This window comes from Heliconius melpomene, chromosome 4 (assembly GCF_056956725.1).
Source record: "Heliconius melpomene rosina isolate 202511_hmr_F chromosome 4, ASM5695672v1, whole genome shotgun sequence".
Taxonomy (NCBI): Eukaryota; Metazoa; Arthropoda; class Insecta; order Lepidoptera; family Nymphalidae; genus Heliconius; species Heliconius melpomene.
In genome coordinates this window covers 7,658,312-7,679,440 of record NC_140392.1, presented here as the reverse complement: position 1 = coordinate 7,679,440, position 21,129 = coordinate 7,658,312, and the positions used below count along the sequence as shown (strand labels likewise).

Here is a 21,129-nt window from a genome sequence, read left to right as displayed (position 1 = left end):
CGTTTATTTATTTTAACCAGACGTGTTTTACGATCCAACTCGAGATAGGGGGCGACAGGTAAGGACGCGTACGTAAAATACAGTATTTCATGAACGGCGCGACGGCGCGGGCGGGTCGGTACGTGCTTAGGAGATTTTTTACTATTTCACCCTTTTGTTCACGTGAAGGTCATACTTTATTAATAATATAGTCCTTTTTTTATATTACATCTAGAGAAGAATATTTAAAACTTGAAAAAATATTAAAAAGTAATTATATGCCAAAGGTATATAAAACATTGTTTCCACAAAATAGTAATAAATTCAAGTAAAATAAAGATATAGGTAAATCTACGTCAGTCTCTGCTTTAAGAACTTAAGGTGTACAGAGAAAATAAAGAGTTATACCACTATGTTGTTTAATCTTTATGCCTGGAGAATGAAATAAAAGCATTAATGGTATATATATTTTTGTTGTCGTTTAAAGAAACGTACGGTAGAAAAATCATCTATATAACAGAATCATCTATGTAAAAAAAGGCAAGTCATGAACCCTTATTTGAAGAAATCCAACAATGTGCCTGACATTCTTTTGTAACGTCATCTCTAAGTAAACATTAATTTTAATTAAAGTAAGTGATGGAACTCTTTAACGAGAACGAGAAAATAAAAAAAAGCTATGTAAATAAGTTATTATCCAAAAATAATCCATTTTTAATTTACATACACTCTCACAAAACGCAATGAACCATATTGTAGTCCATTAGCAATCATATTAATGCATGCACTCGGGATTAAATCCTTTAATCCTCTTATGGCAAATAAATTAATAGCGTCTCTCGTCCATTACGCCATCCATCTTTAAAAACAATGTTATTTTAACTAAATATACGTTAAGGCCAGTCGTGGCGCAGGGGCACAAGTGTGTGACTGTAAATGCGACTGGTTGTGGGTTCGATTCCCATTCGAGGAAAGTTAAATATTTATTTAAATTTGTATTTTGATTTTTTCGCTCGTCGTCGAGGATAAGTGCGGCGTTGAGTTTCTGCACTCAACACTCAATGCCTACAGAATTCAAGTTCAGTGGCAGAGGGAACCTAGTGTTAAGAGACTCCATACCCCAAATCCCCTCGAATGTCGAAGGCATTGGGTATTGAGAATAGAGCAAAGAAATGTATGTATCTAAATTTTCGCTCAGGCTTTGTGTCCTTGGGCTACGACTGGCCTTTATTGGCCTAGGGTTTTTAAAGATATAATATAATAATAGTTAAAATGGATACAAAGAACTTCTAAGTAACTATTTGTGTAAATCCTTAAATAAATAATTATATAGAGTAAAAATAGGTCAGTGTTTTATAAAGGCCTAGCGTGGGATGTTTGTAAACTCATGAGATTAATAAATCTAGACTAATTATAATTAAAAGAAGTTCTAAATGATTCTTTTTAAATCTTCTTTCTTTCAAGTAAGCAAGGCAAACAATGGTCTATTAATAAAATCTAATTCAATAGTGATTATTTAACTTTCATACAGAGACATTAAATGGTAATCCCCCAAAAAGAGGAACTAAGAATTTTCGATCCCTTGGGAACCTGTTATTTAAGAGATTAGATTTAGGGAAAGTCGTGTGATTTTTTCCGTATACGCAAATATCATTCCACACCACATTCATAAAATAGATTATAAAAAATATAAATGTTTATAATTACAGGTAATTTGTTATATGTTATAAATGAAGCCAATAAATTATTATAACTAAATACTATTTTTAATAAGAATATAATGAAATATAAGCGCTACGATTCTACCGTAGCATAAGCGCTACGACGCAGAATCATTAACGTTTGTGTTCGTTAACGGAATCTCATTTTGTTTCTTTTTTCTTTATTTACCTTACCTACTACCTATAAGAACTATTTTATATCTAATAATCTTACTTTTTTGTCGAAGATAATATTATTTACTTGAAAGTTTATTTATCGTGCCTCTCGTCATTGACATTTATTTTATCATTCTTTTTGTAACTCAAAGGTTTATTTACGTCATCAATATTGTTAAGATTGCAAAACAAAAGAAAAGAATGACAGAGAAAAGAAAGACAGAAAAAAGAAACACTTATGATAAAGTTCCAGTTCCCTATCCTGTAATAACCGTCCCAAAATTTTAAATAACCAGAAATTGAAGATTCTTTACAAATATGTTGCCGTGTTCTTATCGATTACTATATGATAATAAGAAGGTAAATCGTTTTACATAAGATTAAATCTTTTAATATAAACTCGGGTCCCTCAATGAAGCATATTTCAAGCAATAGAAGTAGCCTAACTCATAAATAACACGATTGTAATATTATAACTAAAAGCATAAAAAATATGAATACAATTTTACTTCAATAATGTTATTTTTTAGCTTCACGCTGTGGCAGAGGGAATCTGGTATTTCACTTTCGTTCCCCACTTTTCGCCAAATTCTGGAGGTATTGCGTGTTTTTGCGTAAATTTCTTATATCAAAATTTATTTTTTAAAATAAATTTAAATCATTTTCAAAAGTTCACGTTTTTACGTAAACTATCTAAACAAAACAACAAATTTAACTTAAAAATAAATATAATAAATAGATAATAACTAAACAGAGGTTAGGCCACTTTTCCTTACACTGATTCACTTCAAGAACGTCTCCAAAATGTAAACCGAGATATGAATTCAACGTTTACATAATCCAAATTGCTGTATAATTTAATAAGGCCGGAAGACTTGAGTAAGTAAATAACGAGAAGTAGGCTGATGTAACCGTATTGTACGAATGTTATATCATTTATATTTACTTAGTTAACTATAGTTAACTTAAAATCTCCAAGAGAAAACTTATATTTTTATTTACAGTTTTTATAAGATAATTAAAATATTTTTTCAAGGTTCCCGCAGTATGCCGCACATAGTAGATTAGGCAAAGGGAACCTGGGAAGCTAATACTAAGGCAATGACGTTACGAAGGCAATTCTTTCTGAATTCTGTAGTGGCGTCTCGAATACATAATTTTTTTTTTTTCGTAAGCTATAATCGTGAGCACCAACTAGCTAACACTTACCTAGTTTTAGTATTAATATCATATCTGAAATATCTTTAATAAGTAAAATAAAAAAGAGTGAACCAGAAGAAGCGACAAGTTGTAGGTTTGATTCTTACGGGAGGAAATCTAATATTTAATAATTTTATTTCCTTGCTCTGGTATCGAGGAAAAGCGCAGCGCCATTTAACACGAAATTTCTGCTAAATTTGGTGGAAAGTGGGAAATTTATTTTTAAAATATTTACTTATCGATGCATATTCATTAAAATAAGACATTATATTATTTGTATTTAAGATAAATATTGACACAAATGCTGTAGCATTAAAGGCATAACGCGTTAACGTTGATGTACGGGTCTTACAATTTAACGACCTCGTATAAGTTAGACCTCGAATTTCAAAGTCTTTTTGAAACAAATTGCATGTACTTGGTAGATATTCATAGGTATGTACTTGATAAATATAAAGTAAAAGTGTCTATTTGCAGGTCTTTGGATATCTATTAGAATATGATAATTTTCTTAGGATTTTAGAAATAAATGTACTCGTATTTAGAATCGTTACGAATAAAAGAATTTATATGTTATTTTTATTAAACACATTTCGTCTGATTATGTACAATAATTATTTTAAAGAACTATATAGGTCTTTAATGATTAGGAGGAATATTTAATATTTTTATTTCCTCGCCCTGGTAACACTATATTTTCTCTGTTTCCCTGCTATGTGTGGGACATCGTATAGAGCTACACATTTTAGACATAAACATCCTGTTAAAATTATATAAAAGATATTACTGAAATTAAATGGGTAGCATCGTGGCGCAGGACAGCGTCTGGCTGTAGAGGGTAGACGCGACGATTGTAAGCCCCCACCCCCAGGGAAACAGGGGGACATGGGTATATTTAAATTACTTTCATCACACATTTCTCAAATTCGAGAAGAAGAAGAACAGAGTATTTGGACACTAACTTATCTTTATCTATTCGGAATAAAGTTCCTAACAAAAAAAACAATTCTCAACTATCAAATATAATAGGTTCCGTATACTCTTCTATTTCTTATTACATTAGACCGTTAGAAGTTCGTGTGTTGGAGAGTCAAAGTCGTTTGAGCCCAACTAAACTAATTACCTAATAAACTTACGTAATTTATCTCGAGAATTTTATTGGCTTCGACCGCCTAGATCCTTATTTTGTTTTTGTTTTAGTTGAGAACTTTTTCGTTATATTTTTATATGAGAAATTTACTTTTAATTAAGTTGTTTATATATAGTAAGAGTTTATTAAAATGTTTGTTTATATAATTTAGTTGAATTATTAAATAAATAGTATTTTTATATAAGACTAATATATTAACATAATATTGAATTGGTGCTTTTATTTTAACAGTTTCACTATTAGGTCGCCCTAGCATCGCCCACGTATTGAAATAAAACGAAATGTCGTATATGACAGATAGTGGGTTAAATCAACAAATAATGTGGTATACTGAAGCCTTATTTTATAAATAAACTAACATACATAGAAATACTTTTTCAAATTAAGCGAGTCGTTCTGCAAAATTCCCTCAGAACAGCAGTTATATAATACAAGCACTGTTAGTATAACTTTAAATTCATACAGTACTTTAAAAACGATAACTTTAAAGTTACAAGTACGAATGCGAGCCGGACTAGCACACAGATGTTTCTGTACCATTTTTTACAAAAAATACAAAAAAAAGACGTTTATTGTATGAAAGCCTTAAATATTGTGGCATTTGTATTTGTAGTGTGTATTTGTTATAGAGACAACACAAACACATCATCTCATTATCACACATGTGTGACGGACAGAGAAATAGTGGAGTCTTAGTAATAGTTTGTAGCAGAGTACACATAGGGAACCTAGGAACCTATTTTGGGAATCTACACATAACCGTCGTGTTTACAGTTGCAAGCTTGTGCCTCTGCGCTTCGATGGCCTCGTCGTCGATGTCATTTTATGTTGACGAATCACACCGCTATGTTTTATCTAGCCAGATTGACAACTGACTGGGATTCAGATTTAAACTTAACGTCATAAAGTTCAGTTAGCCACCATGGAACTGCTCCATCCATCGGCGTTTTATTTTATTTTAAAATTACAACTTTATAAAATTCCATACATTTTTAGAGCAAATTCGTTATTTATTTATACTACCCGTGCCCCCCGAGAACAGACAACATTGGCTCTGACCTCTGATTGAGGTTAAATGTCAGGCTTAACTAAGGTTGTACAGAGTACGCTCATACTATAAATTCGAAGCAAGTATATTTTTATAATTAAAGTTTTAAATATGTACAAAATTTTAAGCAAAATAACTTTTTAACTTGAAAATTATACCTATCTTCAGAGAAGGCAGAGAGAGTAATATTATTATATTTAATTCAGTTTCTTGCTTCATTGGTATCCATAACGAATCAAGTGCTAATACACTCGATTTTCCATTTTCCACCTAAATTCGTGACATTGTATGGAACTCAACCCCACACTTGCTTTGCCACCTCGAAAATGATTAACGAAAGGAAAATAATTAATTGCTTCACCTACGAGACTAAAGAAAAAACAGAAATATTAGTATTGCTGTATTGTTTTCTTCAAAATATATACAAAATTGTAAGCAAAATTATGTTTACACTTGAAAACTACCTATTTATATATTTTTAGAAAAGGCGAGAGACTTATAATTGCTATTTGCTATATTCCGAAAATAGAAGAGTATCCCAAGAAAAACTAATGTTAAATGTTAAGTAGTTCTCTACTTAACAATTAACACTAGATTCTCTTGGGTATGTGTAGTGAGGGAACTTAACGCTACACTTTTGATTTTATAGTGTCGCTTAGGAGTCTATTCCAAAACTATAGTTTATATGTTCACGAGGTTCGCAGGGCCATGATGGGACTCTACTATCACGATGTTAGTTCAATATTGGTAATTCCAGCAAGTAAAATAAATTTGTCTAATTAATTTATATCCATTTCTTATACTAGATAAAACACTATGCCCATATGTATCAACCACTGTCTTTACTTGTATTTACTAATATATTAATTCCGTAAAAACAGATTCAATATAACACAGCTTGCAGCTTCTATAAGTTTGCATTGTGGGCTCTTCGCGATCGATATTTTTTACATCAGTATTTAAAAGAGCCTTTAATGTGAAAAACAAACATTTTCGTAGTATTTTTAAGCTTTATAAGCAAAAACTTTTTATATTTTCTGCCCAAGTCCATTAGCGTGACTTGGTCGTATTGCATATTCATGGAATCCTCTACACATGCATATTCAGACCTACTTGATATCGACCATATTAAAGTATTGACAGTTACATTCACGCTATCTCCCACAAATAGCAGGCTAGGCACAGGGAAACTAGTGCTAAAACACTCCGTTTCACCACTTATTGTGCAATTTTGGAGACATTGTATGATCGTTCCGCCTCACCACGCAACACCTCCAGGATTCGGCGGAAAGTGGGGAATGGAGTGTCTTTACACAACGTTCCTTGTGCCTACCCTGATGTGTGCGGGACACAGCGTGAAGCGGATTAATATTATTTTGAAGAATTTCCACAGATTATTTGACCCAAAGCTAATGTCATCAATTCAATTGATTGCATTTACAAGCTCTAAAAATATACTACACAATATATAAATAATTAAAAATAAATATTTTATCAATAGCCTGTGTTACATTTAAAAAAAAAACAGATAAATACTTCTTAGACTTTTATAGATAATTTTAAGCTATAGACGCTAGACCATGAACTATTGCAAAGTTATGCATTTCAGGCCTTATAAATGTGTTGTAATAACCAAAGTGTATGTCATATATTTTAACTATAATTTTAATTAATATTTATTTAATCTACTCGCAATTCGATATAAATTTATTTAAGTAAGATGCTAAAGAAAAAAGGTTTCTTTTTTATATTTAATATGTCTGATTCATATAAACTTTCCGAGCGTCTCACAGGCTAGTAGGTAATAAGCACCTAATTCCAAGAAACGACGCAAATATGAGGCCACCCACTTGCATCGATATATTGAAACAATTAACACATATCTACAAGGCTAAATATCCACCGAGAGTATAAGAAATTGGAAGAAAACATGTTATTGATTTTTGAGATGTCTTTAATGGAATTAACCATTAAATTTAATAAATTTGTGATGATTTCATAAGTTGTCGATTTTTTTCACATTTTACACAGTAAATTGTTTAAACCTATTATATTATTTTTCTGTAAGCAAATTGAATAAGTGCTCGCACGGTAGAAGGCATATTTCATACTATTGAGCTTTATGAAATGCGTCTTAAATATAACCTTTTGTTGTAAATCTTGTAAATGAAATTTAAAGGGACTCTATTTTGATATGGTCACAATTTATTAAACACTACAAAAGGCAGAAGTGATATAACTACATCTATATATATGGTATATTTAATTTCAAAATTCAATTGTGCGTCGTTAGTCATTACCAGAATTAATATTTCAAATAATAATGTACTGTACATTAAACTAAGCTTTAGTAAAATATTTAAGTTGATCATTCACAACTTGTAGTTTTGTGTCCATACATGGATATAGAAATTGATATAAATACATATTTAAACATTGACTTACGTGATTCAATTGGAGATATATCGACATCGTGGGACAGTAGCCTCTTCATCGTGATGGCTCCGGGGAGGACGCTCGACACCGACACCTTGACGCCTTAATTGTAATAATAAAGGAAACTGTTTTCTATTTTAACACGCAAAATAAGTTTCACCCAACAGGCTGTTGTCTGTATTCTGTACTGCACTATCGATTAAGTTTGAGTTACCCGCGCACGCGTGTTGAGGGTGGCACCGCGCATGCGCTTTTCCCGCCATTTCTAAAGGAAAGACGTCATTGATAACTGACAGGGTGAATGGTTTTCATTTTTTTTTAAATAAACTAAGAATTAATTTTTTGGGGTATTTTGTTGGGATCATAATATTGAAGATACAAAAGAACTATATATTTTTTGGTTTAATGAATAATTGCGTTAGAAAAAATAGTAAATTTAGTGGGAGGGATGTGGAGCTTGATTATTAACGGTTGGATGGCATCCAATTCCAAGATGCGCAGATTCAAAATTTTATACAGAATTTCCGGAACATGGTCCATATGTGAAAAAATATTTAAAATATTATAAAACAGCTTACGTTTATTTTGCTTTTAAATTTCAATCATTAAAATAGTCTTTCATCTTTCGTAGTGCATTATATTTATAAAAAATATAATACTATAAAACATGCAAAAAAAAACAATATGGCTGTTGTTATAAATAATTTTATTGAAAATCGTAAATAAATTTACATATATTAAATATTACATCACGAATACAAAGTGTATCGTAGTATCGGCGTTGACGCTGCCTCGGTGAATGTATAGAAATAATGGATGTGCTTAGTAACCGGCAAGTTCGGCGAAGGTGGAGTCCATCTCGTCGGCCAAACTCTTGTATCTGTCCTTGTTGATGCCCAACTCGTCTGTTTAATACACGTAAAATATATTAGTATAACAAAAAATAATATTTCTAACTCAACTACTGCTGAAGTATGTTTACTACAGTATGCAAGTTCAAGTTGTGAAAAGGGAAAAACCTGCTGCCTTTAGCCAAGAATAATGACTAAATAGTTTAGGTTTAGCAGCTTTTTTTATTAAGGAACAATTTTCAAATGGAAGTTTATCTGCCAATAGGAAAAATAACTGTACACGCCTGACGAAGATTATCAATTATAGTGATGTACCTATACCTATTAAAACGATCACAACATTTGAAAATATTATTTAAAATGTTAAAAATAAGTGCACTTTTTTATTAAATATATAATTATAACACAAGCATGGAGCAGCTTTAAATATGTATTTTATTTTAAAGACGATTTAACAGTTTAAAGAAAAAAGTACCTTAGAAGCACTGACCGACGACGGTAGCAGCAAAGCATAAGACGTTAATCACAACACAAAAAGCGGGGTCGAACGTTTTATATCTAAAGGATTGTCTGAAGCCCTCGAAATTGGAGTAGCTTGCGTATATACATGCTGGTGCTAACAATCCTTTAAATATGGGTTTAGGGTTAAGGTTTATTATTTAGAAATAGAAATTTAAAGCGTCCTAGACAAATTTTAGAATAAGAGGGTTCGACCGCTTGAACCTATTTGTTCACCAGTCGCAGATGCATAAATTGAACAGATCAAATTTTCGTAGTTTTGCACATGAGGATGATTTGGATTGAACGGATGATGTTGGGACGGTATCGTCTTAAACTATGTGCTAGGGTTAGGTTAGTATCCGGTGAGCTCGGCGAATGTGCCGTCCAGGTCATCGCAAATCGCCTTGTATTTCTCCTTCTCGTTGAACAATTGGTCTGGAAAATTTGGTTATTAGAAACAATTAGTGGCGCACACTCCCCTGGAAATATGATAAGAATAGACGAAAACAACGTTACAGATTATTTTTATTTAAAAAGCTATGCCACCTTTGCTTTAAATAAATTATAGCATTCCAATTGATTAATTGTTAGAATTGTTTGTGATTTTTAGTAATTTTGAAGATAATATTAGATTCGTTTTTATACACTTCATTAATACGTTCATTAATTATTTTGTGGCTCATCGCGTACACTGAAAGAAGTGCTAGAGAAAAATATAATTATTACATTTTGTTATAACATTTTTAAAATTTATAAAATTTCATATTTATCGATTATTTTTATTTGCATGTTACTGAATAAAATATGATCACCCATAAAATTAACGTCTATGATTGTTATTTGTTTTAGTATAATACCTTCGAGCCTGTCGACTTCCTTCTGGAGTTTCTTGACGGTCTTCTCGGCGTACTCAGCGCGGGCCTCGGCTTCCTTCAACTTGGAGGTGAGGGTCTTCAGTTGCTTCTTGAATTCCTCAACGCGCTGGTTGGCCTTCTCTTCTGATACTTCCAAAGATTTAAGGGAGTTACCTACGACCTGTGAAGTAAATTGGTTAATTTTTAATCTTTTTGTCGTGTATGTAGGTATATATTTCCTCGAGAAAGTATTTAGAAAAGATAAAAGGGATTATTGAATATTAAAATTTATAGTAAATATTTATACAATAAAAAATGTATAGATCAAATATATTATTTTACCTTTAATTCCTCCTCAAGTTCTGAGATTTTCGCGTCACCAGACTTTACACGGTCCTCAGCGACTTCAAGCTCGTCTTCAACGAAGGCCAGCTTGCGCGATACCTAAGTTTTTATAAACAAAATTTTAAATTAAATTGTCATTGTAACAATTTAAAAAAAACATTAACCATGTATATTTTTAATAATTATGGTATTCAAAGAAATTCACCTAAAATAAGGTGTTTCTGAAAATATTACAAAGTTAATAGGAATGAAAAAATAAAAAAATTGCCTTTTAAATAATTACCTCATCAGATTTGCCGTCAGCGTCTTCAGCGAGCAGACGAGCTTCTTTAAGTTGGTTGGTGAGTTGGTCCATACGTTCCTCATCCTGTTGTGCTCTGTTCTCCAATACTTTGCACATACTAAAAAAAAATATTTCAATTAATTTTATCTTACTAGTTGATATAAATGTTTTAAAATTATTTCTAACTAGTTTAAAAATACGTATGAAAGATATCTGTGTGCCTAAAGATGATATTTAATAAAAATTAAAATATTTTAAATGAAAATATTTTAAACAATAAATATTTTAAATATGTTTTATTCTAACGCATATTAACAAAATAATTACCGGTTGTTCTCATCAGCAGACTGTTGAGCCTCTAGCAATTTCTGCTGAGCAGTGCCAGACCTCTCCTCGGACTTCTCGAGATCCTCCTCAATTTGCTGTACCTTCCTGTTGAGTGAGGCCACCTCCGCCTCTGTAGCGGCCAACTGCTTTTCCTTCTCTTCTAAGTCTTTGTTGGCCTGTTCCAGCTTGTTCTTGTTTAGGACAAGATCTTCCTCAACTTGGGCGAGTTTCTTCTGGAGCTCACGGACTTCCTCGTTTACCTACGGAAATACGTCATATTTGATTTTAGTAAAATTATTTTTACTTATGATAAATATGTTTGAATTAAAAAGAATAACAAAAGTACCTTCTCAGCTCGGAGGTTGGCGTCTCTGGCCTGCTGTTCGCAGGTATCTGCCTTGTCCATGGCATTGTCCTTCTCCAGCTTCATCGCCTGCATCTTCTTCTTAATCGCGTCCATGTTGGCGGCTTTGTGTTTTTACTGTCCGGTTGAAAAAAAACGCCAGCTACTGGCCTGTAAATTAAAATATATTTATATAGTCATGTAATCATATTTTATCAATTTCAGTTTTTTTAATACAGTATTCAATTCAATTAGATATTTTTATGTTTATTTTATTTATTAATTTTGCAAATTTCATTCAAAAATTCATTCTTCAAACTTCAATAGTCAATAACTCAAATAATAATTCAAATAAAAGTTGTGGGTTCGATTCGCACTCGAGGAAATGAAATATTTTCATTTCTTCGCTCTGGTGCACACTAGGCTCCTACTTCTTACCCTGTTATATGGGTGATATAGTGTTAAATTGAAAAAAATAGTAAAGAAAATCCTTGTTTATCTAAGTATATATTTCGCCGGAATATGGGGAACAGAGTGTCTTAACACTAGGTCCACTCTGCCTACCCTGCTGTTTACGGAATACGGCGTGAAGCTGAAAAAAATATCATATAAGTTTATAGAATTAACGGAACTATTTGATTAACAAACTAAATATTATTTATTATACTTTAAATAAAAGAAATACTTAGTAGACTATTAATGATAGAAAGTTTTAGACGATTAGAACATAAGATTCGACCAATTTAATTTTACATCGTGCCTCATACTTGGCGCCGTGCCAGCAGTCGAATGCGGGGTAACGTTCAACTTTAACCGCTGTTTTAATGTTCTTGATAATAACCTGTAACCTATATTTACTATATTTTTAGATTTTGTAATTATTGTAAAAAATACTATAATTTTTTAAAATAAAAATTAATTATTAATTTAGTTCTAGTGTGACATTTTAATTTAAAAATATTCATGTGAACATCGATATTTTTTATGTACACATTTGTTATTTCGTAAAATATTATTTTTTTTAAATTTAAGATGTAATTAAACTTGATATTTATTAAACTGCTGTTGCTTTTTTAAGCTTCACGCTGTATTCCGTGCAGAATATATAGAGGAACCTATTGTTAAGAAATGTTAAGAAACTAGATTCTCCATTTTCTACCTAATTCTGTAAGCACTGCGCGTTGAATGTTCTAAACACCAGAGTAAAGATATTAAAATATGAAATATTTCATTATCTCGAGTGGGAATCGAACCCACAGGATGGCGCGTTTACAGTCACTGCGCCACGACTAGCATTAAAATAACAAAATCAAAATGCCCTTAAAATAATAATAAATTGGTTTAAAGTATTTTACAAAAATACCTAGCTGTATTTTTTTATCTTCGCGAATTTCCTAAAGGTCGCCCTTAAGCCAGCAGTAAGCAGAGAGCACCAGGCTAAGAAAACGCCATATTTAAAATCCTATTTCCCCTGTGGAATGTCAAGCCTCTCCTTATTTGTTACAACGTTAAATTTTGAACTTTAATATATAATATAGTCCATGTAAATAGGTCATCAGCTATATATTCGTAGGTAATGTCTTAAAATCTTTAAATATAAGTTCCGGGCGTAAAATTCATTCGTGAAGCTTAATAAAAACCGGGCTTTCTTGCGTCTGGAGATTGCGAAAATAACGAGCGGTGTGTTTTTGGCTGGCTGTCAAGTGTTACCGATATTGTTAGCCGAAATATTCGCCGTGAACAGCTGGTGCACGTCTTCAGAATTTATAGATATAATATTTTACTTAAAGACATGTCGACGTCGAATATATGTAAAAATCTATTAACATTTCTCCCAAAAATACAATATAATTCGAAAGTTGGACGAAGAAACGGGTGAAGTATCAGAATTATTATATTTTATAAATGATTTTCCAAAAGATAAGCTTGTGAAACGAATCTAATTCGTCAATTATATCTACGAGGGCAATTCTGTTAATGTTTTAAAACATAAACTAAAATAGAAAGCAAGGCATTCGCGTGTTGGAATAGAATTTACAAATAAGGCCATGTTTATAACTATTGTCGTTCAAGGTCAAGGCTTGTGATTTAAGGGATAAAACAGGTTTCATAGATAAACTATAAAATAAAAAAAATAATCGCAAGAAATACTGAATTGAAACTATTTTGTAGAGTAAAAAAAATATAATTATAATAATAATTATTATTCTTAAAATTTATAAATAAATTCTTAAATTAATTAAATTTAAAAAAATATTTTATTTTCGAAATTAATTTGAGAAAGAATTAACTAATAAAAACTAAAAAAGTCATAAAATATAAAAGTTTGATTGACGTTTTCAAATTGTTTTATATATTTTTTTTTTCTCATTATTAGTGAAGGTCACATCTTTGAAAGTCCAGCCTTACAATGACAATTGGTAAATATAATTTTAAAAAATAGCTATTACGTTTTTTGTTTTTCATATTATTTTTAAAGTTAGGCTATTATAAAAAAAAAATAGATGTTCTTAGTAAAGACGAACACGAACAATATAAAACTATTTTTTACATCACTTGATCGTGTGCCAATTTTATACATTTTGATTTCAGTGACCCAGCTCTACGGATCTAAAAGATAAAAATTATATCGGAACAAAAATTGCATATGCATTAAAAATATATAAAGCCTCTTGGCGACTGTAATAAAATGACCAAAAAATATAAAAAAATAAATGTAATTTTTTTTTTTATTCTTGTCTCAAATTTTGCATATTCTATTACGAAAAACTATGTCTTAAACTGATATTACTTTATATGTATCTATAGTATAATATTACAGCATAACGATATCTGTGTGGGTGTTTTATGTGCGTACAACGTAGCATAGTGTTCATGTCTAAATGTGGCGTGGACGTGGACGTCGCTCAGAAATAAGACACCCGATTAACTTTTAAGGCGTCCCAATTCTAAGATAAACGGGCCACATCTAAATAAAAATCAAGGCGAGTTTCCTCATATCGCTAAATAAATCCTCGTCCGCAAATAGGTGCTACGACACTATTTTCAGCGAGGACGCGCACGCGGTGTAACCCGAGCCAGAGCGAGCGCGTCCCAGCTCCACACGAGAACAAAACTTAGAACGAAACACTATGATAACACTGCACTTCACTTTCACCCTTACGTTTTCTGTAGATTGAAGGAGCACCCTCGTTTGGGGGTGAAGGAGCACCCTCGTCTGGGGGTGGTTTTCAGTTGTGGGGACTCACCTAGCGGGCGGTTGACACGGCGGAGCGACACGCACTGCGCCCGCCCTGCGCTCGCGCCGCCCGCCCGCACTATTTTCGGTGCCAAAAATCTTAGATTCCGATCCGCCATAGCGCTTGCTCACTCCCACATATTAATATTTGCTTTTGCGATGTTTAATGAGTGAAATGTAATAAACAATTAAATTATATATTTGTTAAAGAAGGTATTATCAGTATATAATATATTTACATATATTATACGGCTGTTCTACGCCTTAATTATTATAAGCAGTGTTAATCTGGTGGTACCTATATTATATACATATTTAAAGTTGAAATTGATATAAGTATTTTAATATGAAATGTGACAGAAGGAAAGGAAATAGACTATATCGAACATACTCCCTAAACCCAAAATAATGGACATGAAGGATTTTACACTATTTCTAAGAAAATATGGTCTATTAGTTATAAATTTTAAGAGTCTGTCAAGTATATAAATATGATAAATATTTCGAAATTGTAATACCAAATAAGGACCATAATATAAAAGTCTTAAATAAACACTAGTACCTACCTAGCTGCTAACATCAAATTTATTAAAATAGCATAAATTTAATTTATAGTTAAGTTTCAAACCAATATAAGTACGTACATAATAATAAGTAAATAAGCAACTAAATTATAATATATATTTTCAATGTCCACTATTTACGTACCTACTTCTGTACAGAGGAGGCAGAGTGAACCTAGTGTTTAAGACACTCCGTGCCCAACTTTGCGACATTGTGTATTAAGTGAGGTAAAAATAGTGTAAAGTGAGGAAATTAAAAATATTAATAATTCACTCCCCCGAGTAGGAATTGTACATACAACCATCGCATTTACAGTCACGCAAAAATACATTTAAATGGCATTTTAAAAGCATCTGTCTAGAATATGAAAGACACTACAAATTCTAATCTTATAAAAAAGAATACAGAATCATCAAAAAATGGTTATTAAAAAATGTATTTAGGTCATATTTTTACAGTCGAACGTAAAAGACGTTCTTGAAAATTTACATATACGCTAGCTAACTAAGCTGAGATACTGTTACAAAATAACCTGATTACATCAACATTTTCCCATCACCAGATCGTAACTATTTTTAAATTTCTAAACCAGCACTGGTTCTACTTCCAAATATTTGCAGACAGACTGAACAATTTAAGCAATAAAATTCAATTAGAAATCTGATATTGTTTTTATGGATTAGTAGGACCTACTAAATCGGCTGCGTTAAGCGATATCTTTTAACCACATGCATGCTTATTATTTTTATTGTTTTTTTTTCAGCGTAGACAGAGGGGACCTATTTTTGAGACCCTTTGTTCCCCACTTTCAACCGATTCTTTGCATACTATTTCCATTTATTGTGCGTGATTTCCTTTAGAAGAATCATTAATCCTATTATAACCTTTTAAATGAAATATATTGTTCTAAATGCCAAAAACTCAAAGCTCCTTCACAGTCCTCATATTTTACGTAAGGTGTTCTAGTCTAGTGCTTCATTTTCCTAACGTCACCAAAAGTACTTATTGAGCACGAATCGTTTTTCCTAAGGGCACATCATCATACTGACCAACTTTTTCTAAGGATAGTAGTTAGTGCGTTAGGATAAAGCCTGATACCTAATATAAGTATTACAAGAATTGTGAACTGAAGGAATGATACGGCTAACATCGTTAACATCGTTTAGTCTTTCAATTGTAGCCTACATGTTTTCGAGGACGCATAGCTATACAACAATAGGTATGTTATAAAACAAATAATTATCAAAATCCCTCGTTCGTAGTTCTTGAGTAAAAAGCGAACCAACAGACAGAGGGAATAACATATTTAGCTTTTGTTGTCTCTTAAAATATGCATCTACTTAACGTGTTTAAATTGATTCGAAAAATGACCATGAGACTCCTCTATTAATAATTACTTCATTAAATATTAATCCATTAACACAGAAATTGTTGAAAATAAAAAAAACAATCTTAAATGTAAAAAAACAAAAAATTGTGCTTTAGGGAAAGTTTGCAAAATAAACAATAACATTTATATATAAACGTATATTTATCTGAATGAAACAGGTAATTGAAGCTTTTGACATTCGTAGATAAGAAAAGCTAATATAATGGAACTAAGCAGTCGTGGCCCACAGGCGCCCAGGCCAGGTGGCCAGTACTAAACGTATGAGTGAATGAAGCTGTACATAACCCGCAATGTTTATAAATAGACAAAATAGTACACAGAATAGATAACTGTATAAAATTGTTATATTCGTATAGAAAATAATTACTAGAAAACTTCGATAGGAATAATTCGTGTACTAGAATTATTCCAGAGAGCTCTTTCTGTATTTAGATATGATTATTGCTATTGTACAAATTTTATACACTTACCTAATAAAAAACCTGTTACGGACTGAAATATAGAAAATCTACTCAATGTAATAATATAATAATATTCGATACAAAATTTCTGAATTTTACATTCAATTTAGTACAGATCAAATGATTTTTAGTAATTAATCTAATCTTGATATATATTCATAAGAATATATTGGAATTGAAATTGGGTAAATATGTATAATAAAAGCAATTTTTTTTCGATTTCCATTCGATACAATACAGCAACGGCAGTGTTCTAATTATAAAAACTGTTATAAAATTTATACTTTATATAGGTACGTACTTTTTACATAACTCTTTTACAATTTTAATTTTCACTCTAATAACATCATTTTTGCAGCTGTACTAAAAAGCGCGTTGAGCTAAAGGTGAGCGATTTCCTCAGAAGCCTTACTTTAGCAGCTAGTCGCACAGAATAGCCACATAATTAATATTTTGGGCAAAAAATATCAACATATTTTTTACTTACAAACTGGAATGTTTTCAAAGATTAATTTTATAATTTAACTTGGAATTACAAATGATACGTTAACACTAGCACTAATGTTTTACAAATTATATCAGTTAAACTTTCATGACATATATTTTAAAGGCACGAAAGTGTTACAAGACATCTTGAACATCGTCTTTGTACAGTTTGCAACTGGTACCACAAAAACTAGAGTTAAATAAAATACGATTAACTAAACTTATTCGAAATACAGTCATCGAAAACGTTTATTTTCGTGTGCTATACGCAAATTATACAAAAGCAGTTTTCCCGCCATTAAATTTTTTCTCTCAAGATGGCGGCACTGTCGCGTCAGACTAATATCCCGATAGGTCCGCAAATGTCTGGTCCACCTCCTCGGCGATAGCTTTGTACTTACTTCTTTCTTCAACAACTTCATCTGCCAGAAATGTTAGTTGTTAGTTTAACTACAAGGTTAGTGATTAGTTAATTGGTTACATCAACAAATATAAAGTACCAACATTAAGTGAATAATAACATGAATAAATATAAATTTAGGAACTTATCGTAATTAAAAAGAAAGTCGCCACTAAAGAGAATTTTTTTTTTAGATCTTTAATATATGTACCTAATAAAATAAGATGCGGAGTAATAGTTAATATTTTTCCTATATAAAAGTGAAAGGTGACAAGTTAGTAAGTTAAGTTATTTTTAAAATCCTATTATTGTTCATAACGATATCAAATCAAATCAAAAACACTTTATTGCACAAAGGTCTATGAGAATTATAGTATTTTAACATAGCGCAAGGGCGGCCTTATCACTGTAAGTGATATCGTTTATTTATTAAATTTGATATTTTTGTTGACCTCTAACATAAACATTTGTACACATATTTTCCAGCATTATTTGTTGGCCAATCAAAAAGTACTTTTTATCATATAAAAATATTAGTATTCTAAAAATTTTTGTTATCTAACAGTACAAAAATTTGATCAAAAAGCTCATACTACCTATACCTAATAGTAAACTCGACAAAAATTTTAATCAAAATTTATATTATAAAGATATTATTTTCGTTCAAGATTCGTTTTTAAAAATATCATTAACATGCATTAAGAAAAAAAAAGGATTCAAAAAATAAATGTAGTAATTTGTGATAGCGCTTTTAAAGGCTTGTTCTATTGAATGTATATTCAATATCTTCTAGCATAAAACAGATTAAGTAAAAAGCAACGAGACCTAATGCTGTATTAAATATTTGACGGTATCGTGAAAAACTTAATTTATATCATATAAAAACAATATTTTGTTCTCGTTGCTATTTTATGCGTAAAATTGTCTACATGGCTAAAACTAATAATAAGCTACATGCAAAATGTCTTTTGAATTTACTTAAAAAATATAATTATATATATGAAAAAAATATAGTAAAATGGCGCCAAATCGTAAAATACAAAGCTTCTGAAACTTAATAAAAAAACAAGCACAGGATAAAAATAAAACGAAAACTTACAATAATAAATTATTTATTTTAAATAATTGAAAATAAATACCGCCCTAAATAATAAGATGTGTGTATTTTAAGTATAAAATATTAAATAAAATATATCTATACATAAATAGTGTGTAAGAGTGGGCTGGTGGTCGCACCGGTAAGGAAAAAGGTAGTGGGAAAGTCCAGCTTATTCCTTGAGAATGAGTTCCACGAAGGCGGTGTCCAGATCGTCTCCAATGTCCTTGTACTTCTCCTTTTCGGCGACAAGTTCGTCTGTGCATTTCCAATATAGACTTAGTCATATGTATTTTTTATATTAATTTTAAAAGTGAAATAATATACCAGGATTTTCAAACGAAATTTAGCCCCAATTATTTATTTTTAAAAAATTGTCTTTTTAAGAATGAATGATAAAAAAATATTATATATGTTTTTAGGAATACTATATTACAATTTAACTAAACTCCCTTTAAGTCAAGTTTTAGCAGCATTTACCGTTAAAAGTATTAAAAACGCTTACATGTTGCGATCCTAGTTATTCCGAAGCCATGCGTCGTTTTCGCTAAGTAGCCTTAAGACTGGCGTAAAATAGTTTTTTTGGCACTTTCAATACATGCAATTTGAGAAGCATTGGCAGCCGCCGGTACTTGGTCGATGGGGAAACGAAAGATAGACATTGTTGAATACTTTTTACTGATAAATGCACATGAAAAGCGGCAGACAAACGTTAGAAGTGATTAGATGATCAGTGGCAGCATGTGCAGCGGTCGCAGACTCGCCCCAGGTCGCGTGGTATTCCAAACTCCATGAACGTGACGTCCAACTCCTTTCCCATTTCGTCTAAAAGCTCCTTGCCGGCGATCAGATCGTCTGCGAAGACCGACGATCAGTCGCGTCACACTTTCATTTGTTAGTTCGTTACGACACTCGCATGCTCGTTAGGTTCACACGACTGAGGTATATTGAAACTCTATTCCACCAGCTAAGATATTCGCTGTTTATTTAGTTAAATTTTTATATAATACATTTTCTGATGGGAAAATTGTACTCAAGGAGTGGGGGAATTTCGGGTGCACGCTTTATGTTAGACTAATTATATAGGTAGTAATTATTCAGCGGCTTCAGGAGCAGGCTCGGCGGCGGGAGCGGATTCACCCTGCGGGGGAGGGGTTGGTTCTTTGGGGGGAGGTGTGGGCTCCTTGGGGGGAGGAGTGGGCTCTTTCGGGGGTGGTGGCGGGGGAGTGGGCTCCTTTGGTGGTGGTGGAGGAGGAGGAGAGGGCTCCTTGGGCGGTGGTGGAGGAGGAGCGTTCATTTTTTTCTCGAGGGCTTTCTTCGCATTTTCAACTTGTTTCTCCGTCATCTCCACGCCTGGGATCAACTCCACGACTGTGTCGTCGATGTCGTCACCGATGTCATTGAACTGCTCCTTTGCGTTGATCAGGTCATCTGCATCAGGTATGCCGGTCAGGGGTCTTGAATTTGTGTCGTGTGTTAGTGACCTTCTGAATTGGTTTCACCGGTACGTAAACGTGTGTGGTCATGCGTTAACACGGCCGTATTCATGCCTCGTTATATATTTGTCTATAGGGTCAGGAATAGTGTTGCCAGCCTCATTTTATTCGATTTTGTTACGAATTAATTACAAATTTTAAATTTGGAAACTAATTTTAACGATTGTTTAAGAATTGATTTTAGCGATTCTATAACACGTGCGATTATCGTGCGCGTAGAAACCCAATAAATCTGATCTGCAATATTCCTGTTGTCTTCTCTGGGATTTTTGCTGCATTGTTTCTGGCAACACCAGTAAGTTATCTTCTAGATTTCTCCATGCTTTTCTATTTTCTAGTGGGTCAAAATCATCCTCCGGAACTAGGTGCAAGTTCATGCGTGTTATACACATTTTTTTGTCACGTCATTCTTGTAGAATGGAACACCGGTTTTTGGAAAATTATCTTCTACAATAGGCCACATTTGCAAGTTATCATGCATTTAGTTTTCTCTACTTATGTTTAAATGGATTTATCTTTTGATGGATCCATATATTATGTGAAATGTTAGCAATTCCATGCTTCGACATTGTATAAGAATTAATATCTCTCTTCATTCTTAAACAATTATTCTTGGACCCCATAATTCATACTAACTTCTTTTAAAACGCATGCGTTCACACTTCGTTACAATACAAAGGAGTTTTTATGTTCTTTGCTTCGATAAATGGTGATATTTACAATGGTTGATTGTTTTTAAATTTATGAGCTGTTCGATTTATTAATTTCATATTTATTAATTTTTTATTTGATTTGGTTTTTATT

The 21,129-nt window shown here is 32.0% G+C and overlaps 3 protein-coding genes across 37 annotated transcripts in view; all 3 read right to left on the bottom strand.

Annotated features, from left to right (window-relative positions):
- The window catches only part of Syt4 (Synaptotagmin 4), a 30,442-nt gene extending 22,543 nt beyond the window's left edge, over window positions 1–7,899 (bottom strand). The window contains exon 1 of the mRNA XM_085208390.1: window positions 7,700–7,899. Within this exon, the coding sequence (XP_085064516.1) occupies window positions 7,700–7,748 (49 nt within the window). The 5' untranslated portion in view covers window positions 7,749–7,899. The remainder of the gene's footprint in view (window positions 1–7,699) is intronic.
- Window positions 7,900–8,379: 480 nt separating this feature from the next.
- Window positions 8,380–14,587, bottom strand: Tm2 (tropomyosin 2). 3 transcript variants are annotated; one of them, XR_014879513.1, is made up of 8 exons: window positions 14,443–14,587; window positions 11,198–11,365; window positions 10,852–11,111; window positions 10,525–10,642; window positions 10,239–10,340; window positions 9,900–10,077; window positions 9,017–9,477; window positions 8,380–8,595 (listed from the first exon to the last, which is right to left on the bottom strand). XR_014879513.1 is itself a non-coding variant. In XM_085208391.1 (7 exons), the coding sequence occupies exons 2-7, from the start codon at window positions 11,309–11,311 to the stop codon at window positions 8,513–8,515; spliced, it is 855 nt and encodes a 284-aa protein (XP_085064517.1). In that variant the 5' UTR covers window positions 11,312–11,365; window positions 14,443–14,587; the 3' UTR covers window positions 8,380–8,512. The 3 variants fall into 3 exon arrangements, 2 of the variants coding, with proteins under 2 accessions (XP_085064517.1, XP_085064519.1); XM_085208391.1 differs by lacking the exon at window positions 9,017–9,477; XM_085208393.1 differs by lacking the exon at window positions 9,017–9,477 and having other exon boundaries at window positions 14,358–14,477.
- Window positions 14,588–16,508: 1,921 nt separating this feature from the next.
- The window catches only part of Tm1 (tropomyosin 1), a 30,274-nt gene continuing 25,653 nt past the window's right edge, over window positions 16,509–21,129 (bottom strand). For 13 of the 33 annotated variants that reach the window (XM_085208365.1, XM_085208347.1, XM_085208343.1 and 10 more), the window contains one exon: window positions 19,788–20,260. In XM_085208365.1, the coding sequence (XP_085064491.1) occupies window positions 19,923–20,260 (338 nt within the window). In that variant the 3' untranslated portion in view covers window positions 19,788–19,922. Of the gene's footprint in view, window positions 17,756–18,828; window positions 19,088–19,787; window positions 20,261–21,129 lie in introns of those variants that run through there. The other 20 variants (XR_014879511.1, XR_014879512.1, XM_085208381.1 and 17 more) reach the window with 2 other exon arrangements.

What these genes read in the sequence shown, in the direction of transcription:
- Tm2 (XM_085208391.1), bottom strand. Translation starts at nt 11,311, where the DNA reads ATGGACGCGATTAAGAAGAAGATGCAGGCGATGAAGCTGGAGAAGGAC. An exon ending in CCAACCTCCGAGCTGAGAAG is followed by an intron (nt 11,112 to 11,197) that starts GTACTTTTGTTA and finishes GTATTTCCGTAG; the next exon opens with GTAAACGAGGAAGTCCGTGA. An exon ending in CTGACGGCAAATCTGATGAG is followed by an intron (nt 10,341 to 10,524) that starts GTAATTATTTAA and finishes ATAAAAACTTAG; the next exon opens with GTATCGCGCAAGCTGGCCTT.